Below are 21,987 nucleotides of genomic sequence, written 5' to 3' on the forward strand. Positions count from 1 at the left end.
CTATCACTCATGTTTCCACACCTACAGCCAGAGAATCATAGAATCGTTGAGTTGGAAGGGACTCCAAGGGCCATCAGTACAACCCCTTGCAATGTAGGAATTTCAGCTGAAGCATCCATGACACTTAGCCATCCAACCTCTACTTAAATACCTCCAAGTTCCTTTTGTTCCTTAACACTCATTTCATATTCTCATGTGGATCAGGTGAACAGCAAACTTTCTACATGAAACTGAGAGTGAAAATAATCTATATAATAGTCTATGACTACTTGTCTATTTCATTGTAGTGCAGTGCTTCATAATTATCAGCAGGTCCTCTCATTGATTTTTGCCGTTCATGAGATCAATAAGAATCCCAGGCTGTTGCCCAATGCCACTTTGGGTTTCCACATCTATGACAACCTTTTTGATGCAAAAAGTACGTATGAGACCATCCTGGACCCACTGTTCTCAAAGCAAATGAATGCAATTAATAATTATGATATGAATAAGGATGTTTTGTCTGTCATTGGAGGTCTCAGTGTTGAAGATGCCTACCAGATGGCCACCATCTTGGATCAGTACAAGATACCACAGGTGTGTCTATGTGTGTGCATCTCAGCTTGTGTATGCAGGGATGTATAAATATAAATAAGGATAAGCAAGACACTACAACTCCCAACCTCACACAAATATCACAGAGACTGTGAATTACTGTAATCTTGCTGAATCATGCCAGTTATGATAGGAAAATTATAGCTCATCTTCAAGGGTACTGTTTTAAAAAAAAATGAAAAAGTTTCATGTTAAAATGTTATATGGAAAAATACGAGAGAGAGAGAGAGAGAGAGAGAGGAGAGAGAGAGAGAGAGAGAGAGATTGCACATATTTTTGTAAATCAAGAAAATATTTAATTAAAAAAATCCAAAGAAATAATAATGATTAAATAATGTGGATGGGGATGTATGGCTGTGCCGGTTGCCCTCAAACCCACTAACCAGGGATAGATTCCACACATGTGCAGCTGTCTCATTTTTTGATATTGCATGAAGGGACAATGGGAATATGCCAATTGGGACAGAGCCTGGTGCAGTGTCTCCAGTCTCCTTATCTACACCTTTTCATGGATGGAATCTGTAACTAAGCCTAAGTACAGTGGTACCTCAAGTTACAAATGCCTCAGTTTACAAATGCTTCAGGTTACAAACTCAGCTAACCTGGAAGAGTTACCTCGAGTTGAGAACTTTGCCCCAGGATGAGAACGGAAATCGTGTGCTGGAGGTGCAGCGGCAGCAAGAGGCCCCATTAGTGAAAGCACGCCTCTAGTTAAGAACAGTTTCAGGTTAAGAACGGACCTCCGGAATGAATTAAGTTCGTAACTAGAGGTACCACTGTACTGTGAAAACTGAAGATTAGCCAGTCCACACATACAAGTAAGCTTATGCAATTAGTAATTAACAGCCCAAATCTTTGTATACATTTACTCGGATGTAATATGTACTGCATTATGTTGAGCTTAGTCTCTCAATTATTCTGCTAGAACAATAGCCAAAAAATATTCGGTTGCAAATCCCATATTATGTGTGTGTTTGTCTGTGTGGAAGTAGTATTGAGATTATTGAAAACATTATTTCTAAAGAATATGCTGGAAAAGATAGTATTACTAAATACTTGATGGGCATTTTATTGTTATTACTTCAAGTTCTAATATGCCATGTTTCCTGCATCAGCTCACTTATGGAGCGTATGACACAACACTGAACAGTAAAGCTCATTTTCCTTCATTATATCGAATGGCACCAAGTGAAACAATTCAGCCTGTTGGAATTGTCCAGATACTCCTTCATTTTCAATGGACATGGGTTGGCATCATTGTTTCAGATGATGATGATGGAGAAAGCTTTGTGCAGATTTTAACACCTCTGCTTACCCAGAATAGCATTTGTGTTGCCTTATTGCTCAAGATGGAAAAAGTGGAACTTGCCTACGGTGGGAAATCCACCAGACAAACGTCAAGGATTGATGCAGCACTTCAGTCTGATGTCAGTGTGTTTATTGTCAGTGGAAGTTACCATTCTCTATGGGACTTAAAACTTAGATTACGAGTACGTAAAATTTTCGAAACTGTTGATTTTAGGAAAGTTTGGATTACAACAGCTCGGTGGGATTTCACTAAGGAAACAAGTGTATTCCGTGGTTTTGATGACACTTTCAATGGCACCTTGTATTTCTCAGTTCAGACAGATCCCGTTCCTGGATTCGAGAATTTTCTCAAGAACTTAAAACCTGATGAATCAGTGATGCCCTTTCTCTGTTTATTCTGGCAATATGCATTTTACTGTTCACTTTCTCGTGGAAAGTTTTCACGTTGCAAATATGATAGAAGATGTAAAGGAAAGGAAAAACTAGAACGATTGCCTGCATATATGTTTGACATGGATATTACTAGCAAGAGCTATGCTGTCTACAATGCTGTCTATGCAATAGCTCATGCTTTACATGCCACTGATGTGTCAAGTAAAATGCTAATGATGGATAAAGGCAAATTCAAACACTTGAATCTTCAGCCATGGCAGGTAAATCCCACCACTCTGATGAATTTCTTGCTGCAGGTAGAATCAACTCCAACGCTTACAATTTTAGAACAATCTTATAGCCAAGTTATCTTCTAGAGATCTTTGAGTGGAGAATTAAATACTAGGGGTGCACTTTGTATTTCCAGGTTTAAGGGTGAGGTTTCATGTTTCCAAATTGGGCTATGCCATTAACCAGTTCCTTGAGTTCAATCAGCAATTCCCTGAAGTGCTGTTTTGCTCTATGTCACAGACTCTTAAATGGCCCACTGCACACACACACACACACACACACACACAGAAAATCAAGCTGACTTGGAAAATGTCCTGAGCTCAAGTATAGAGTGGGAAGGGCAGTGCAGTGCAGTGTCTTCCATTTGGATGGGCATAGCTAACTTTTAATCTGGTAAACTATTTTCCTATAGCGCCCCAATTACTGACATGACATGCCCGGGGAGGGGGGGGGGGTGAGAGGAGAGCTGTGTCCACACAATTACAACATTGGAGTAGAAGTCAACTCCCACCAACACCCCTTGGAGTAATGTGGTCCTTTTTGGGTGTGACATTTTCAAACACAAGTTTTCTGTGAAGACTTGTGCTATTTTCTTACACCATTTCCTATATGCAAGCTACTTGAGAGATACATCCCAGGAGAAGAGGGTGTACATATTCCCCATAACTCCATGGCTGGGGACAGAATCCCATGCCAGCCAATGGCCCAAGGTGTAAAAGGTCCTTTGCTGTGTTGTCAAAATTTTTCCAACCCAGTCTTACCAGAGAATCTGGAGGAGACTGCCCTTATGTGAATGTACTTAAAATATTGTGTACAATTCTGGCACACTCACCAAAAAGCAGATATGGTAGACTTTAAAAAGTTGCAAAAAGGGGCAACCAAAATGATAAGTGAAGTGTAGCAACTTCCCTGTGACTAAAGGATTCAACATTTGGGACTTTTTTATTAGGAAAAATGGGTTAGTAAAAGGTGGCAAAATCAGTATCAGTATCAAACTTTATTTTAGCCACAGGCTAGCATAAGATAAAAACAGTTTAGAAAAATTATCCATAGTCTGGAGGAAGTAGATGGAGAAAGCATTTTGTCCTTCTCTCATAATACTAGAACTCAGGGACATCCAATGATCCTCAGTGCTAGAATATTCCAAAAGAAAGTACTTCTTCACACATCACATAATTGTGGAATTTACACTCAAAATAATTAGTGATGGACTCCAATCTGCATGGTTTTGAAAGGAAATAAGACACATTAATAGATGATAAATCTGTCAAGAGATTGTAGCTATGATGGTCATGTTTTGACTGTGCAAAGGGAGTGCCTCTGGAAAAAAGAGAAAAGGATTCTGGACAAAATCGGTCTTTGGCCAGACCCACAGGCCCTTCTTACAATATCATGCTTTAATTTAAAAATATTTGTCTCTGACTAGATGCTAGTTTAAACAGATTCAATATAATAAGCTCAAATTTACAGAGGCACAATAACATTCTTTCTCACTTTAGGTCAATTCTTTATTGAAAAATATCCACTTTAACAATGGTGCTGGGCAGGAAGTCTTGATAGAAAATGGAGAAGTTTCAGCTGGCTATGATATCTTCAACTGGGTTCTTTTTCAAAACAAGTCATTCCTCAAAGTCCAGGTTGGAAAAATTTCAGCAAGTCACAGTTTCACCCTCAGAGACGATATAATTAGGTGGAATAGCAAATTGGAACAGGTATGAATTTAATTTTTTTTTTAAAAAAAACCAAACAAACCAGGAGCACCCCCAGGCAAAACACTACAACTAAAATCCTAGTTCATGTGCAACACTTGTAAAAGTTTGAGTTCTGCAGATCTGCACAATGAGTGAACATATATGGAGTAAGGTGATCTTTAAAGCTTACACTATTTGATGGTTAAAACAAAATAAAATAAAAAATTCCTTCCAGTAGCACCTTAGAGACCAACTAAGTTTGTTCTTGGTATGAGCTTTCGTGTGCACTGGAAGATGCTACTGGAAGGAATTTTTTTATTTTATTTTGTTTTGACTATGGCAGACCAACACGGCTACCTACCTGTATTTGATGTTTGTTGGGTTTCAGTATTTTTACATGCACAGTTTCAACTCATTTTTCAAAATTGCATCTTTCCCCCCTGAAAGAATTATCATATGCCACAAGTCAATTTCTGAGTAGTTCAAGTTTCCAGGGGTTTCCAGGTGCACTTACAAAGGTCTCTTCTTTCCTTTTTGACAATGAGGCACAGTAGAGACTGTGGTGTCTTTATGAGATATGGTTTATCTAGACATATATACAACCTGAGCTTGCCATGGAGGAGTCAGAGCATCAACATTCCAAGAGGCTCCTTCTTCTCCCATCGATCCAACAGCATTCCTGCCCTGCAGCTTGCCTTCTTAGGTTACATAACACCTAATTGACCCTCCTATCTCCCCCTGCACTACACTTCTGCACACATTACTTACAAATGTCTATTCTATGCTCATTCAAAAGCCTTTTCACACTTAGCCCTTTAATCTTGTGCTGTGTTAACAACCCATTGCTCCAAGCTAACACCTCAAAGGAAATTATCTTTTGAAACACATGTTGATTCTGGTGGATTGGGAAGTTTAGTACACAATTCAGAAAGTTTCAACAATGCTAATTCCAGAGAAATAAAATAGTTTAACACATTCCGAATACACACATGGATCTAGTAATCAGTTTTAACCCACAAACCTTAATTAAATCCTAACACGTACTGCATCCAGAGATTATAGTGGTTGGGCCGAGGTTTATTCCTTTAGACCAAATCAGAGAGATCAAGAGTGGGGTCTTGTCATATTGGCAAACCAGGACCTTCATACACACTGCCTATGATTCCATCCCAGAGAGGTTACTTTGGTGCTGTTAATATACCAAAAAAATGCAGTTTCACTTCACCTCAGAGGTGCACCCTGTCATCTGTTGCATCAGACAGATACAAAAACAACAACAAATGCTAAACCCACAGGAGTCTTGATTCAGTTCTTAAACTTTTTGTATGATCAGATACCACCCCAAGCAAAGTGTGTTGAGAGCTGCCCACTTGGGTGCAGAAAGATGGATCAGGCGGGGAAAACAGGCCTGCTGCTATGACTGTGCCCCATGTCCAGAAGACATGATGTCTAATGAAACAGGTATGTTATGTTACTCTTTAGGATGTGTATCATATATCTATATCTATATCTATATCTATTAGATATAGATATTTGTTTCATGGAATATAGAGACAAGATATAGAATGGTTACATAAAGATTAATGAATATAAAATGAGATGCACTATACAAATCCAATCTGATCATGTTAGCATGACAACATTAGTAGCTAAAGCAAATATAATCATCCCTGTAAAGTGGGGGGATTCTGAGGAACTAACAGGGCCAGTGGGGTACAGACTAAATCCTAAACCCATTCAGCTGGGTCACATGACCTGGTAACCTGATATAAGTTAAGCTACCAAAACGAGTATTCAAAAGGCTTGTTTTCCCCCTAAGAGACTGAGAGCAGTTCAGCCAGTAGGAACACAACTCCAACAGAGCTTGGAAGTGGGGAACTTTGCATTGACATAACTTGTGCCAGATTTCTTTACATGAGCTTCTGTTGAATAGGTTTATTTCCTATATTTGTTGGGGGGGGGGACTCCTGTGCATGTACATTTCATCCACTTTGGTAAAAAGGAGAACATTCATAGTCATTCAATGGGAAACCTGGCTTCATTTTGAATAGACCAAGTGGCTTGGATCCCCAAAAAGCAGCACAGATGGATGTGGAGACAGCACAGATGGATGTGAAAACATATCATTGTTTAAGATTGAGAAATGAGAAATACAGTGCAAAATCCTAGTGTTTTCTGCTCAGTTTAAAAACTTTCAACCCAGTTTAAAAACTTTCAACCTTGACCAAAAATATCTTTCTATCTCTTCATTTTGATATAGATCAAGGAAAGCAAATGTGGGTCCCAGCAGGTTTTGTCAGATGCCACCTCCAATCGTTCCTGAAGATTGTCAGGGCTGTTTGGGGCTCAGGGATTCCAACAACACCAGGGGGCAAAATGCAGACATAAGCACATTTAAAGCATTAAGTCTTAATGTTTTTTACCTCTGCATGAAATGAACAGTGATATAGAAATGGGTGGGGTTGACCTAATGATACTGTGTTTTGTCCTTTTAGATGCAATTAATTGTGCCAAGTGCCCAGAAGAGCAGTATCTAAATCTGGACAAAAATGGATGCATCTACAAAGTCAGAACTTTCCTAACCTATGAGGAGCCCTTGGGAATCATTTTAGTTTTCATAGCTCTTTTCTTTGCTGTGGTCACAGGTATGGTGATATACACATTTGTGAAGAACTGGAATACCCCCATTGTCAAAGCCAACAACCAGAATATTACCATCACGCTTCTCATCTCAATCCTGCTTTGCTTCCTTTCTTGTTTGCTCTTCATTGGCAAACCTGGGAAGGTGACTTGCCTTCTACGGCAAACAGCCTTTGGCATCGTGTTCTCGGTTGCAGTTTCTTCTGTGCTGGCAAAGACCATCATTGTGATCCTGGCCTTTCTGGCCACAAAGCCAGGCAACACAATGAGGAAATGGCTAGGGCAGAAGGTAGCAAATGCTGTTGTTCTCTCCTGCTCTCTCACCCAAGTAGGCATTTGTACCTCTTGGTTGTCAAGATCTCCTCCATTCCCAGATCTTGACACACACTCTCTGGCTGGGCACATCATCGTTGAATGCAATGAAGGTTCAATCACCATGTTCTACAGTGTCCTTGGCTACCTGGGCGTTTTGGCCACCATCAGCTTCACTGTTGCTTTCCTCGCCAGAAAGCTGCCTGATTCTTTCAATGAAGCCAAGTTCATCACCTTCAGCATGTTGGTGTTTTGCAGTGTCTGGATTTCCTTTATTCCAGGTTATCTGAGCACAAAAGGGAAATACATTGTGGCAGTAGAGGTGTTTGCCATCTTGGCTTCTAACGCTGGCCTCTTGGCTTGCATCTTCTTCCCCAAATGCTATATCATTGTTCTAAGACCTGATCTAAACACCAAGAAGCAACTAACAGGAAAAGGAAATTAATTCTTTATCCTTACTATAACCTTGTTTGTTTGTTTGTTTGTTTGTTTGTTTGTTTGTTTGTTTGTGTACATTCAGTCATTCTCCATTTTCTATCCTGCTTTCATGCAATGTAATCATTGAACTGTATTTGTAGATCAATGTTTCTAGTGATGTTGGCTCTGTGTAATCCGTGGGATTAATCATGTCACAGTTGACAGTTTGGTTTCAGAGGCATTGTGGGGTGGTGCTTTGAACAGAAGTGAAAATAATAGCTGTGCATCCCTGCTGTTATGAAACATCTAAAACTTCCATAAATATAACAACACTTTCGCAGCCCTCATGAATAAATTGTTATTGAATTTTTGTGGGTGTGGCAGGGGGATATGTTGTGTGGTCAAGCCCCTTTATAATTCCTGGATGCAACACACATTCAATTCCTGGATTATCCAAGCTATCTTCCTGGTGAGATAATGGGCCATGAAGGTAACAAAGGGAGTGGTTCTGTGGCATATGGCAAATGGGTTGAGCCGCCTTCCTCAATTCACTGATTAATAGAAATACAAAGGCGAGAGTTGAGTCTTGGAAGCTATAAACTAGAATCTGGAAACTTCATGTTGGGCAGCTGGGAAAGACAGATCCATGCCTGATTTCCGTTGAAATCCCAGTATGCGACTCTGGGAGCAGCAAGACTCTCTTGGAATGTTAATGCTGTGAACCCCTCCATCGTTGGCTCAGGTTATATATGTGTGCAAATAAACCCCTTGGCCGATAGACACGACAGTCTCCACTGTGCCTCACTCCAAAGGAAACAGAGACCCTGGGTAAGCACCTGGGACCCCTGGAATCTCACAAACTTGGAGACTGGAGTGGTATGCAACAATATGGATCTGTCTTACACTTCTTAAATTTTATTTTTTCCCCTAAACTCTGTCTGAACAGACAGACGCTCTTCCCTTTATTTTGAGGAAGTTTCAGGGAGGGAGTACACCTGGATATGGCTAGCCTTCCTAGCCAATCACAAAGGAGAATGGCATCCTGGCATTAAAATTTGAAACACCCATTCATTACTCTTCCTTCTTCATGCAACACCCAGACCCCCAAAATTTAGGTGGCCTAAAATGGGTGGATGGGGTGGCTGAGTAGAATTTTATTTAGAGGGGGCTGTCTCTGTCTGTATTGGAGAAAGAGGTTTGGAAGAGAGATTCCTAATCTCCAGTACAATTGTGATTGCTACCAAGTACATAGTTAGATTTATACCTGCCCCACCCATCTTTAAACAAACATTCCACATGAAAATACTCAGGCTAGACTTCCGGCGAGGACGCCATGCTGGGCGGTCGTGGGTCGTTTCAGTAGCGAGACGACCCAGGCCAGCCCGGGGGTAGGAGCCCCGCTACCGCACAGCAGGGCTCCGCCGAACCGCGGGTCGAGCATCCTGCGGCACGGGCTCTCCAGCGAGCCCACTATGGCTCCGAACCCTTCCCCCGTTCCCCTTGTAAAAGGGGCGCGGGGGTGAAGGGACCACGGAGCCGGGCTGTGGAGGTAATGCCCCAACCATGAGCGTGTCGTTCTTCTGCATGAGCGTGTCGTTCTTCTGCAGTTTGAAGGAAAGAAATTGAACCCCGTATGCCGTAAGTACGGAGCAATTGGATTTAAAAGATTGACAATTGGCACCCGGGAGGAACGTAAAAGGAAGCCCGTTCCTCCCTTTGCTGAAAGGAGAAGATAACATTGTTTTCAGCTGCGGCTGCATTTGTGGATACAATGTTGTTTAGAAGCCTTTTGACAGGCGAGGACTGATTGAATCCCTGCGAGGGGAATTAAGATATCGGAATATCTCTTTTTAGAAATTGGATTGTAATCTTTTCACCTGATTCGGGGGGAAATGGCGCTGGGAAACTTGCGGCTAAAGATGGAAAAGTACCTGAAACTTGATACCCTTTGTCTGCTTCTACCCTGCTTGCTTTCGTTTTTAAACTGGTCTTAGATCCGGGCATGACCCATGATCAAAGGATAATTCTTTTAAAACCCGAACTATTAAATCGGAAATTAGAACTATTGAAGCAGAATCTGGAAGAAAAGTTTTATGCAACAGGAAAGACTTTTGAGACTCTTGAGAATTTTGTTAAACTGGAAGAAAACCTTGCTAGGGAACTGGAAGGAGCGCTTGAGAAACATAATAAGCGACTACGCAACTCCATGAACTTGGAAAATCCTGTGGGGGTGAGAGACCCAGGGTTGAAAGATTTATATCCGGTTTCTGGGGTGAGAGCCCAGGTATGAAGGCAAAAAGATTTTTGAAATGCAAGAAGACACGAATTTTGAACTGGAGATGCTGAAAGGTGATGGTTTGTGGCTCCTGGAGTTCTCTGCGAGGAAGCTTATGGATTATGTTTTGATGTTTGGTGCAAAAGGAAAGAAGATGCTTTGGACAATGATGTTGGAGGGAGGTGGAGAGATGTTTGGGTGGTGATCCCGAGGCGAAGGAAAATGGTTAGAAGAGGGATAGGGTGAAATATTAAAATATAATTTAGGACGGCTTACCATGGTACCTGAAGACAGTGTGTTAAGAAATTTATGATTTTGAACTAGTGAAGAGATATGTGATTGTTTATCAGCAGCAGTTTAAGTAAAATAAGATTTAAGATTTAATCTAAGAAGTATATTGTTGTATTATGAAGTAAGTTTACTATAAGAAGTTATATTTGGATGTTCTGATGATAATAGATTGGGAGATGGGAAGTTATTAAAGTAAATAGAATTGAAAGCAAAGGAGAGAAACGGGGGAAGCCCCCCAAGAAGATTTGAAAGAAGACTTTTTTTTAAAGTGAATTGGTATTCCAATTTAGTTGTATTTTTGTGTATGTTTGTTTTTATTGTTGTAATTGTGTTGTTGTATGTTTTTCTGTTTGTGTGGAAAACCAATAAAATCTTTTTTTTAAAAAAAGAAAAATACTCAGGCTAGAATGAATCACAAACACTTAGCTTTGCAAATAAGTGAATTCTTCTTCTTCTTCTTCTTCTTCTTCTTCTTCTTCTTCTTCTTCTTCTTCTTCTTCTTCTTCTTTATATACCCACCATATACCCACAGGTCTCAGGGTGGTTTACAGAATAAAATAAAAAGATAAAACCAACAAAAATAAAAAACAACAACAACATCAACAAACCCAGTACCACCCCCTGTGGTTTACTCACAGAGTTTACAGCAGTTGCATGAAACAATTTTTCATGCACTGGGAGTAAAATGAAGAAGAAAAAAGGTTCCAAACATCTTAAAAAGAAAGTACTTGGTTTCTTTACAAAAAGGATCGTGTAGTCTTTGGGTTAGCAAAGCTTATAAAATCCTTTCTTAGAGAGATCTTCATTTCACATGCAACAATTTGCTGAGTTGGGAGCCAAACTATGGCTCCTTCTTGTATTGTTCCAGGAAGCACACAAAAACTGAAAACAGGGAATTGGAGGCTGCTGAGAGCCTGCTACGCCACAGTCACTTTAAACATGAGCTCAGGCCTCCGGTTAACAGTTTTTATATATACAAATATAATGCTCTACACAATGGAGACCCCGATAAAGCAGAGTACTTGATCATGTGAGCGAGGTGTTCTATTCACATTAAGATAAATGGGTGTGGATGCCGACTGCAGCTTGGAGATACAGTGGGAGGGATTTCGTGCACAAGGATGTTGAGATGGGGTGTCCATGAACAATCTTTGCCTCCATTCATGGATGCAATGTCCGTATGCTTAGGCGAACTGACATTTATCATAGAATGATGAGCAACCTTGGAGCCCCTATGGTTAGGTAGAAAGGTAGTATACAAATATTTTAAATAGGGAAATAATTATTAGCAAAGGGTTGACTAAGTTCTACTCTAAGTAGCCCCATTGAAATTAATAGTCAGAAGTTTGTTGTGTCAATTCATGTCAATGACTCTGCTCTAAATGTGAAAGATACTGGATACAACCCCTAATAGTCTTCCATCTATTCTTAGAAAAGGTTTTTTGAGGTCACCAGGCAAATTCATTTCTATTTTTTTCTGAGACATTTTCCGCAAAGCACCTGGATCTCTTTGTTTCTCAGGCTATAAATTATGGGATTCATCAGAGGTGGCAAAATGGCATACAAAACAGCAGCCAACAAATCCAGAGATTGGAGAGGACAAAGCCTTTGGTCTCATGTAGGATAGCATAACAGTAGAAACAAACAAAGAAAATATGGTCAAATGTGGGATGCAGGTGGAAAAGGCTTTATACCTCCCCTGTGCTGACTGAATCTTGAACACTGCAGAGAAGATATAACTGTAGGACACCAAGACAAGCAAACAAGCAGAACAAACCCACACAAAAGACACTAGCAAAGTGAAGCGCTCACTGGCTTCCGTATTTGTACAAGATATCCTAAATAATTGAGGGATATCACAGAACTATTGTTCAATCCATTAGACCGGCAGAAATGTAACCTAAATGTGCTTTACAGTGTGGACCACACCATTGAGGAGACTGCTGAGCAACGAAGCAGCATGCCCATTTGAAGACATGCATTCCAGTTCATAATCAACATGTATTGTAGAGGGTGGCAGATTGCTACATAACGGTCATAAGCCATAACAGTGAGAAAAGACAGCTCAGCCCCTGCAAATGTGACAACCAAGAAAACCTGGGTGACACAGCCAGAGAATGAAATCACATTGACATTAATCAAGGAATTGACCATGGATTTGGGCACAGTGGTAGAAATGTAGCAGGCATCAATGGAGGATAGGAAAGCCAGGAAAAAATACATGGGAGTATGAAGATGTTGGATTCGGGCTATGGTGATGATGATGAGGAGGAAGTTCCCCATTAAGGCTGCTAAATAAAGAGAGAGAAACAACACAAAATGTAAGATCTGGAGCTCTCGAATATCAGAAAACCCTAGAAGGATGAATTCTGTCACAGATGTTTGGTTTACCATTCCTTTGGTTGGAAAATATTCTGTGGAGAGAATAGGAGGAAATGTTGGCAAGAAAACAAAGATTTTGCGAGTTTCTTTGTCACCATTGTGTGTTTAGGAAACCCACTATGAGCTTTTATGTTTTGGTAAAACACAAAGTGTAAAGTAGAGATGCGTAAGCGTGGCTATATCTGTATATGGTGGTGGGGAGAAGAACATTATCTAACTGAATGACTTTGACATGCTCTGGATTCCTAATTCACAGTTTGTCTGTGCCTGGGAGATGGAGGGTCTTCCCTGTTAGCAGAACAACTTGAATAAATAAAATAGAGTCCAGAGATAAAATGAAACAAAAACAGTGCATAATTTGAGTGGGGGAGGGGGGACACACACAGATAGATTTTGTGTTTTTTATGTCAAGCCTTGTACAGAAAAGGCAGATCTTCAACAAACATACAGAGGAAAGCTCCCTCAGAGCTAACAAGACAATAACTCAAGATATGTCAGCAAGGGTCATGCCATTCTGATGGGTAGGTACACAACATCTCCTTCTCCACCATCACTGTCAGCAGAATTAACCCTTGAGTTACCAGCTGAATGATCCCTGCAGTTGTATTTCCAACAGTTCCTAGATATTTTATGCTTATACTTTAAGTAGCAAATCAGGATTTCAGAGATGGCAAACCAGGCACCATTAAGATGGTGAATTACAACTTCCATAAACCTTGTCCATTTACAATTGTGACTGGGGTTGATGGGAGTTGCAGACTCCAGAATCTGGAGGGCCACAGATTTCCCATCTCTGTACTAGTAGAATAGACATATAATTGGAACAATAGAGAGAAGAGTACATGAAACAAGGAAAACTGTATTTTCTATGGTGTGATTTGTTCATTGAATTAGCTGGTTATATTGAATGTATAAAAGAATGTATTATTTTGCTTTTCAAATCCCATTTGCCACATTTCTTTCCTACAATGTACATTCTTCCTTTTTATTTAAATTTTTGAATCACAGTTTCTTATCAATTTGCAGGTCCTCTGCATTCACAATCTAGAATGGTTTAAAATTTAATGGGGAGACTGTAGCATTACTGTCACACCACTGTGACTAAAGACTAGTAAATACATCTTTAAAATCAATCTACATATTTTCAATAGCAATTGATGAAATCTGGGCATGAGTAAGCTGCATGTTTGTTTTCTAGTTCCTCATTGAATTATCTCCTACTATAACTGTTCAAATTCACAATTTATTCAATTTTACTTAGATTTCAGTGAATTAACTAGAGAAACAAAAACCAGAAAATCATTTCCAAACCTTAACTTACCTGTTAATTTCTCATAAGAATGCCCTTTTGACATAATGCAATCACTGTGCTTATTTGGAGACGATTGATCTATCTCTGCTCCTGTTCAGATTTCAGAAATCTGCATATGTAGCAGCACAGACCCAAAGGGAGAAATTAAAACAGAAATTGAGTAGCATGGACATACCCACAAGGGTGTTTTGGATATCTACAAGGCTCTAGCCACAAGAGCCTTTGAAGATAAAGCAACTGTATAATAACCACTTAACAGAACGCAAAATAATGAAACATTTTCATTTCTTCAAAGCTCCACTTATAGTTTTGGTCTCTCTGGTTTGCTGCCATTCTGCCCCTTTCCTTTGCAGGGGCCTTGATATTCTCTACAAGGTCATCCTCCAATCACTGTTTCCATTGACATTCTGTGGAGAAGTGTACAGTTCTATTCAAAGTGAATGAAAACAAAACAAAGGGGTTGTGAAGCTATGGAGAACAAGGGAGGCACAAAAAGGAAATGGGTTACAGGTGTGCCTCTCCTTTTTAATAGCGCAAAAAGGTGGAAGTGCAATAAGTATTTTTCTCTTCCTTCCTACCTATCTACCTACCTACCTACCTACAACTGGGAGGTGTGGGGGAGAGGCTTATCCAAGATGTTTAATATGATAATGTCAGCCTCCTCCAAAACACACATATCAAGGACATTAAAAACTGCAGAAATTCATCACCTTGCTTTCTAGGGAACAAATGCAGTTGCAAAACTGACAAGCAAATTTTGGACCATGTTTACATGATTATTCTTGTAATCACCCAGCCACCCCTCCACCAGACTAAATGCCCAAGTGTATTTTTGTTAGTATTTGTTAGAAAACGTATTTTAATTGTAAAATTATTTTACAAATAATTGTATTTTGGGGAAAGAAAACCTATGTAATGTAATGTGACCACTGCAAATTTTTGTGACTCCAATTAAGGTCACAGAAATGCTGAATCATTGCCTTGTTAATTTGTTAAGTCCCTATAAAAGTGAGCCTGTCTGTGTCTTAGGTAGTGATAGGAGGTGTGGAAGTTGAAGGTTGGCTGGTTGTTTTGTCATTGTTTTGCTGAGCATGGGGACTCCAAGAACACACTGCCCAGAGGAGTTGGTGACAAAAGACAAGCTATAATTTATGAACTGCTTGAAAGGAGTTTTAGAAGCAAGAAGACCCTCTCTTGGGCTCAAGGGAGATAAATGCATTGTATTGGACTTGATATGCATAAATAAGACTTCTGGAGGAGCTGCTATGGTGAACAGCTGTGTTTGTGTTAGCGGACACCAGCTGTGCAGTTAATTAAGGATAATCTGGGAGTAATTATCCTTGCAAGCCCCCCCCCCCCCAAAAAAGGCAGGGGGGGAGCTCTCCTGCATGTATCATCCGATTACTGCCTTTTGCTCCAATGGAATGCGAGGGCAGGGACACTGAAGGTATAGTGCTGCACAAATTGGAAACTCCCCAATGTGGTCGCCATGAATTGAGGTTTCTGTTTCTTATAAGATGTATTTGAATTTGTACTTAAGAATCAGATGTGTTTTGGGAAGAAGGAGAGAGAGAGATAACCTGCAGAATGAATCAGCCTCTGAGTGCCAGGGTTTTGATCTGGAGATGACTTTCATCATTACAATTGGGAAGCCTTTGTTCTTTCTTTACATTATTTTTCTTGCTGTGCTATGAATTGGCAAGCCTTCGCTGAAAAAGAATCAACTATTAATTAATTATCATTGGATTGAAATTACTAACGGATTACAGCTATGTACGGAATGCAGGGGGACATAACAAGAATTTATGGATTTATTTACGGAATGCCTGAAGGAACGGACTGTGTGGAATTTTATGAGGATTTGCACATTGCCAATTAAAGAGAGCTCAACTTTGATTTACAGTATTACCGTTTTGATGAGATACCAGGTCGTTAAAAGCAAGGAGATAAATATTAGAAGTGGTTCAGAAGTCGTGGCCGCACCTGGACTACTTTCGATTTCAAAGCAAGATGGAGAGTTGGTGGCATACTTGCAAATTAGCTCTCAGCGGGGAGGCACAGTGGAGGAAAGAGAACTGATTCCAACATGACCAAAAGAAGAAGGAAAACAAATATTCCACACAGCTACAGGAAATAAATTCCCTCTGCAAGCTAACGGATATGGATTTATATAAACATGATTGAAAGTCATTACATCAGTGGCTGCAAGAACAAAGGATTAGATCGGAATGGTGGAATTTGGATTAATTAAAAGAATTGTTGCAGGATCAAGGGAACATCAACTCCTGACAGCCAGAACATGGGACGTCAGCCAAAATGTTTACTTCAGACTGTTTAATTGGCTTGTATTGAGATTGGGCATGATTTGGAAATGTATTAATGTAGTTATCATTGGATTATTAATGAAAAATTAATAAAAAGTATTTTTTAAAAGATATGCATAAATAATACTTGTGTGTGGAGTCTACTTCATCACTATGGCTTCACGGATGAAACTGCATTGAGGAAAAGCCAGTCACAGAACCCATGGCTCCACGCTCAATCTCCTCTGCCCACTGAACATTGGGGGGGGGGGCACTTAGCCCCAGCTCAAGAATTATTTGAGGGCCCCAAATATCTCAGCCCCCGTGAGCTGGCACCCATGTCTCCTGCACAATTCATAAGTTGTTATTATAAAGTGGTCCTAGTTGAAACCCCACAATCTTTTGTCCTGCCCCTGTCCTTGATTAGTTTTCCACTTTTTTTTCCCCTGTCTCCTCATGAAACACAGACGGTGGGGGCAATCTGGGGGGGGGGGGGTGTGTCTCCAAACCTTTCCCTTCCCAATTCTTAATAAATCTGTGTTTCTAAAAAAAGGCAGGTGCCGTGCTCAATATTTTTTTCCTGGATCATCTTGTGGAGGCCATTGAAGGCCCATATGTATCCAACCTGTGGTCTTTCTTAGAATGGGTTTGGCAGTGATGATGGGGGGGTGGGCTGGGGGTTGTCCTTGCAAAGGATATGCCAAGAAATGTGAAAGGGATTTGCTGGTGAAGACCAGTAACATTCCCAACATGCTGGGTTTGAGGCACTCTTCTATGAATGCCCTCTGTAGGTTTTTTTTCTTCAAATGTGAAGGGCCTGGATATGTTTTGCTTAGTTTTGTCTGTTGCTCCAGATGGAAAGACCTGCACCAATAGGTTGGATTTGCAACAAAGGTTATTTTTATGGAACACTGCATTGGCAGCAAAATAGGTTTTGTCAAAGGGTAATGAAGTCCTTTTCAAGGACTTGGTGCTAACAACACCAAGGTCATGGGTTTAACTGCTGTATGGGCAAATAGGTATTTGATTCCTGCATTGCAACGGGTTGGACTAGATGAGCCTTGGTGTCCCTTACAACTCTTACATTTATATGATTCTATGATACTATTTTAACAAGCCAATTCAGTGTGAGGAGATAGCATCTAAATGCAGGGCAAAAGCATCAAGAACATTCAGGCATTCTGGAGAGCCAATGCCAGTCAGTGTAGACAATGCTGAGCTAGATAGACCAATGGTCTGATTCAATACAAGGCAGCTTCCTTTATTCCTGTAATCTGTAATTCTCATGAAATTTTGTCAGTCTTTACTAACCATTTTTAGCAAAAAAAAGAAAAAAAGAATTAACCTTGCTTAGTACGCCTTACTAATGAGAAGGCTTGGATTCCCAAGAGAGCAGATCTCTAAGAACACAAAAGGGACATGATTGTCCCTTCCCACATTAACAAATTGATATTGTCATCATAGATCCACACACAGGGTTTTAAAAAAGCGTCATGTATGGCTCAACTGATACATGTTCAATACTTCCACTGGAGGAGGGGGGAGAATATGAAGTTGAGAGAAATTTGTGAAGAAAAAACGGTATGCTATTAGGCGCTTACATTTTTCTTATGATCTTAGTAGTCAACTGCTCTCAGTATAAAAACAGTGCACTCTCCTTCCTTTTCCCTCTCTCATTCTTTTCTTTCCCATACATTTTCTCCTTCCCATAGCACTCTCTATTGTCAATTAAACTCAAACAGAACAGATTATTACAGTTCATTTTAGTTGCTTAGAATGGGTAAACAGTCTTTGATAAGGATGGATGAATCTCTCAATTTAGATTTTTCTCCATTTTTCATTTTTACAATCTTAAGTTCTCTTTGCAGTATTTCCACATCAGTTTGTGTTGGTTTTTGTTGTTGAATAGTCTGCATGAATATTCATAAAAAATTGCCATGCACATTTTTTTCTTAAAATATTCACTTTCACACGATTATATCCAGTACATACATTTTACAAGAACCTTTCCCAAACATAATATATCTTTGTACATCCCCCCACTAACTTTCACTGTTGTGTACATTTTTATTGCAGTTTTCCTTAATATACACTATACATGCATTTTTAATGTATTTTTTGGGGAGGGGGGAGGAGATTGCAGAATTGCACTGCCAAATACAGAAAAGTGGACCAATACGTACCAATACCTGGAACCTTAAGGTTGTTAAATTTAGGATAGACAAAAGAAAGCACTTCTTCACATAGTGTATCCTTTAGCTATGGAATTCACTTCCACAAATTGTAGTGATGGTCACGAACTTGGGTGGCTTTAAACGAGAATTAGACTAATTTTTGAAACAAAGTGCTAATTGCATCTACTGGCCATGATGGCTCTGTTCCACCTCTAGTGTCAAAGACAGCAGTCTACCTCTAAATACCAGTAAAAACTAGGGGTTGCTCTTCAACTCAGGCTTCTCATTGGTATCTGGTTGGTCACTGTGAGAACAGGATTCTAGAGCACAGAGGTCTTTAGCTTGTCTCATGTGTTTAGTTACATACTGGCAAATCAACCAAGAGGGCAGCTTGCTCCAGGTTGCCTTCCCAAATACCTCAGGGGTGGGAAGCCCCCCATACTCTTTCCCCAATTGGTTTGTGGATAAGGGCTGCCCACTTTGAAGATCTGGCACAGCAAGGTGTTGGGTGGTGTTAGGCAACTGCCCCCCTCCCCAAGCCATGCAGGTAGGTGGTCATTTCCCCTGTCTGGACATGGCCGTGCTGTGTGGCAACCCCCACCCCATCTGCACCCACACTGCAGCCCCAGGTGAATGAATATTTTTGTGCATTTGGGGCTCTACTATTTTTTCCCCCACTAAGGAAAGTAATAAGAAAGTGCACCTCCCAACAACCAAATCAGAATGAATGTTCAATAAACAATGGCTATTATATCACCCTTCAGTAAAATTTGGACAAATAAATCGGCATGAATTCTCAATAAAGAAGTAGAAGTGATCTAAGTCAATGTATGCTCAGTTACAGCAATCACATATTCTTTCCCTGCCTGTCCCTGCCTCATTACCAGTTTTAAAGTTGCTTCCATCTGCATATTTTAGATTATACCTCTACCTTGGTGTACGGACCTAGCATAACTTCTTTTTCCAAAATACATGATATATAGCTGTAACTATTATTGCTATTTTGAAATAAAAAGTGCAAGTACTGTAGGTCCACTACTTACAGTGTTTCAATTTCCTCTTAACACCTGTCCTGTTTCCTTCCACAGACAGCATGGATACTAAGGAGCAAAGCATAGTTAATCAATCCACTCTGTCAGGATTTCTTCTAATGGAATTTTCAGAAGTAAGGGAACTACAGATTCTACACTTCTGCATGTTCCTTGCCTTTTATCTGGCAGCACTTACAGGAAATCTTCTCATCATCTCTGCAGTAGCCTTTGACTCCCACCTGCAAACACCAATGTACTTCTTTCTCACGAACTTGGCTATACAGGACCTTGGTTCAGTTTCAGTGATTATGCCCAAATCTATGGCCAATACCCTCTTAAATATTAGATACATTTCTTACACAGGATGTGTTGCTCAAGTCTTCTTCTTTCTCTTCTTTTTAATATCTGATTTCTTTCTCCTCACAGTGATGGCATATGATCGATACGTTGCCATTTGCAAACCACTACAGTATGAGATGTTGATGAATATGCAAGCCTGCATCCAAATGGTTATTAGAGTATGGATCAGCAGCTTTCTTTGTGGGGTTTTACACACTGGGTGTACCTTTTCTTCCCCCTTTTGCTCCAATGTGGTCAATCAGTTTTTCTGTGAAGTCCCACATTTGCTTAAGATGGCCTGCTCTGATTTCTACCTTTTTGAAATTGGAGCTATTGTGTTAGGATCTGTCACTGTGTTAGGCTGCTTCATCTTCATCATTGCAACCTATGTACACATCTTCACTGAAGTGCTGAAAATCCCCTCTGTTGAGGGAAGGCAAAGGGCGTTCTCAACATGTCTTCCCCACCTCATTGTTGTCTCTATATTTGTGTTCACTGGCTGCTTTGCTTACCTCAAGCCCACCTCTAACAGTCCATCACACTTGGATTTGGCATTTACCATGATATATTCCATGGTTCCACCACTGATGAATCCAATAATCTACAGCATGAGAAACAAGGAGGTAAAAAATGCTTTGTCAAAACTACTGGGTTCGAGGCTCTCTTCTATGAATGCCTCGTGTGGTGTGGTGTAGTGGTTAAGAGCGGTAGACTCGTAATCTGGAGAAACGGGTTCGTGTCTCCGCTCCTCCACATGCAGCCGCTGGGTGACCTTGGGCTAGTCACACTTCTCTGAAGTCTCTCAGCCCCACTCACCTCACAGAGTGTTTGTTGTGGGGGAGGAAGGGAAAGGAGAATGTTAGCCGCTTTGAGACTCCTTCGGGTAGTGAAAAGCGGGATTTCAAATCCAAACTCCTCTTCTTCTTCTTCTTCTTCTTCTTCTTCTTCTTCTTCTTCTCTAGTTTTCTTTCCTCGTAGGTGAAGCGGCTGCATATGTTTAGCTTAGTATTCTCTGTTGCTTCAGATCAGAAGACCTGCACCAATAGGGTTGATTTGCAACAAAGGATATTTTGATGAAAGATTACTTTGACAGTAAAATAGGGTGATATCAAAGGGTGATGAAAATGAGTCCCTTTTTAAGGCAGATGCTGAATGGCCATCTGCTAGGGATGCTATAAAAGTGGTTTTCCTGCATCAGCAGGGAATTGGGCAAGATGACATTTTAAGTCACTTTCAACTCTGATTTCTGTGAAACTCATCATTGATTTTATGGATACATTTGGGGGTGTAGACACAAAATTCTCTATTTGTCTTGACTGGATTTATCTTCAGTCACCCTTCCACAGTTTAGCAAAATTATAGTGCAATTCTGTACATGTAAGATTGGTCACAGTCACCACTTAATTCAATTATGTTTACTTCAATAATTAAATGGCTAAAGATTGCACCCCTGACATTTATTTAAGCAGGGGCGGAGGAAGCCGCCTGGCTACCCGGAGCGGCAAACCCAGAAGCACCCGGCGGGCGTGGTTTCACTCCCCAGCGGTGGGTGAGCCCCGGACAGGGCGGCATCGCTCCACGGCTTGCTCGGGGCCCGCTGGCGACACGCAGCGCTCCATAGTGGCGCACTGCCAGCGGGCAAGCCCAGAGCAAGCCCGTCCAGGGCTTGCCCGCCAGCAGCACGCAGCGCTCCGTAGCGGCATGCTGCCTGCAGGAGAGCCCTAAGCAAACCCACCCAGGGCTGGCCCACTGGCAGCGCACCGCTCCCAGTGCAGAGGCACAGCGTACGACGCACAAGTACAAGGATTTTTTTCTGTGTCTAATGTATTAATAATCTCACATGTTTTTTTCCTATAAATGTGCAGTATTTGTAAATCCCAATGGGGAACTGATTTTTTTGTGATGTTTACACTATGTGCACATATTTAAGATGTAAAATTTAGAGTATTAGTTTTTTTTAATTATTAAATGCTGCCTAATTACTCACATTTCCCGTGTAATTTAGAATATATTTTGCACCTGAAATACTGTACATTTCAGAAGTTGTGAGTATTGTAGACATGTTAAAGTTTGAAATGTTTTGTAACTCAACATTATTCTGAAGTGTTCATAAGTAAAGAGGCATTTACACTACTTTTCTTTATATCTTAATTTACTTTTGCTCTGTTTGTTGACATTCTAATTCTTATAAATGTAAGCTCATGGTATGTGTAATCCATACTGGTTTGATATCACTCTTGCCTGAAAAACAAATT

General features: G+C 40.4%; 1 protein-coding gene and 1 pseudogene across 1 annotated transcript; one reads left to right on the top strand and one right to left on the bottom strand.

The window, feature by feature from the left end:
* Positions 1 to 11,658: 11,658 nt before the first annotated feature.
* On the bottom strand, positions 11,659 to 12,611 carry LOC117057700 (annotated as a pseudogene).
* A 6,844-nt stretch (positions 12,612 to 19,455) lies between these two features.
* Positions 19,456 to 20,427, top strand: LOC117057701 (olfactory receptor 14A16-like). Its single transcript, XM_033168541.1, has one exon. The coding sequence runs from the start codon at positions 19,456 to 19,458 to the stop codon at positions 20,425 to 20,427; it is 972 nt and encodes a 323-aa protein (XP_033024432.1).
* Positions 20,428 to 21,987: the final 1,560 nt, after the last annotated feature.

This window comes from Lacerta agilis, chromosome 14 (genome assembly GCF_009819535.1).
Source record: "Lacerta agilis isolate rLacAgi1 chromosome 14, rLacAgi1.pri, whole genome shotgun sequence".
Lineage (NCBI taxonomy): Eukaryota > Metazoa > Chordata > Lepidosauria > Squamata > Lacertidae > Lacerta > Lacerta agilis.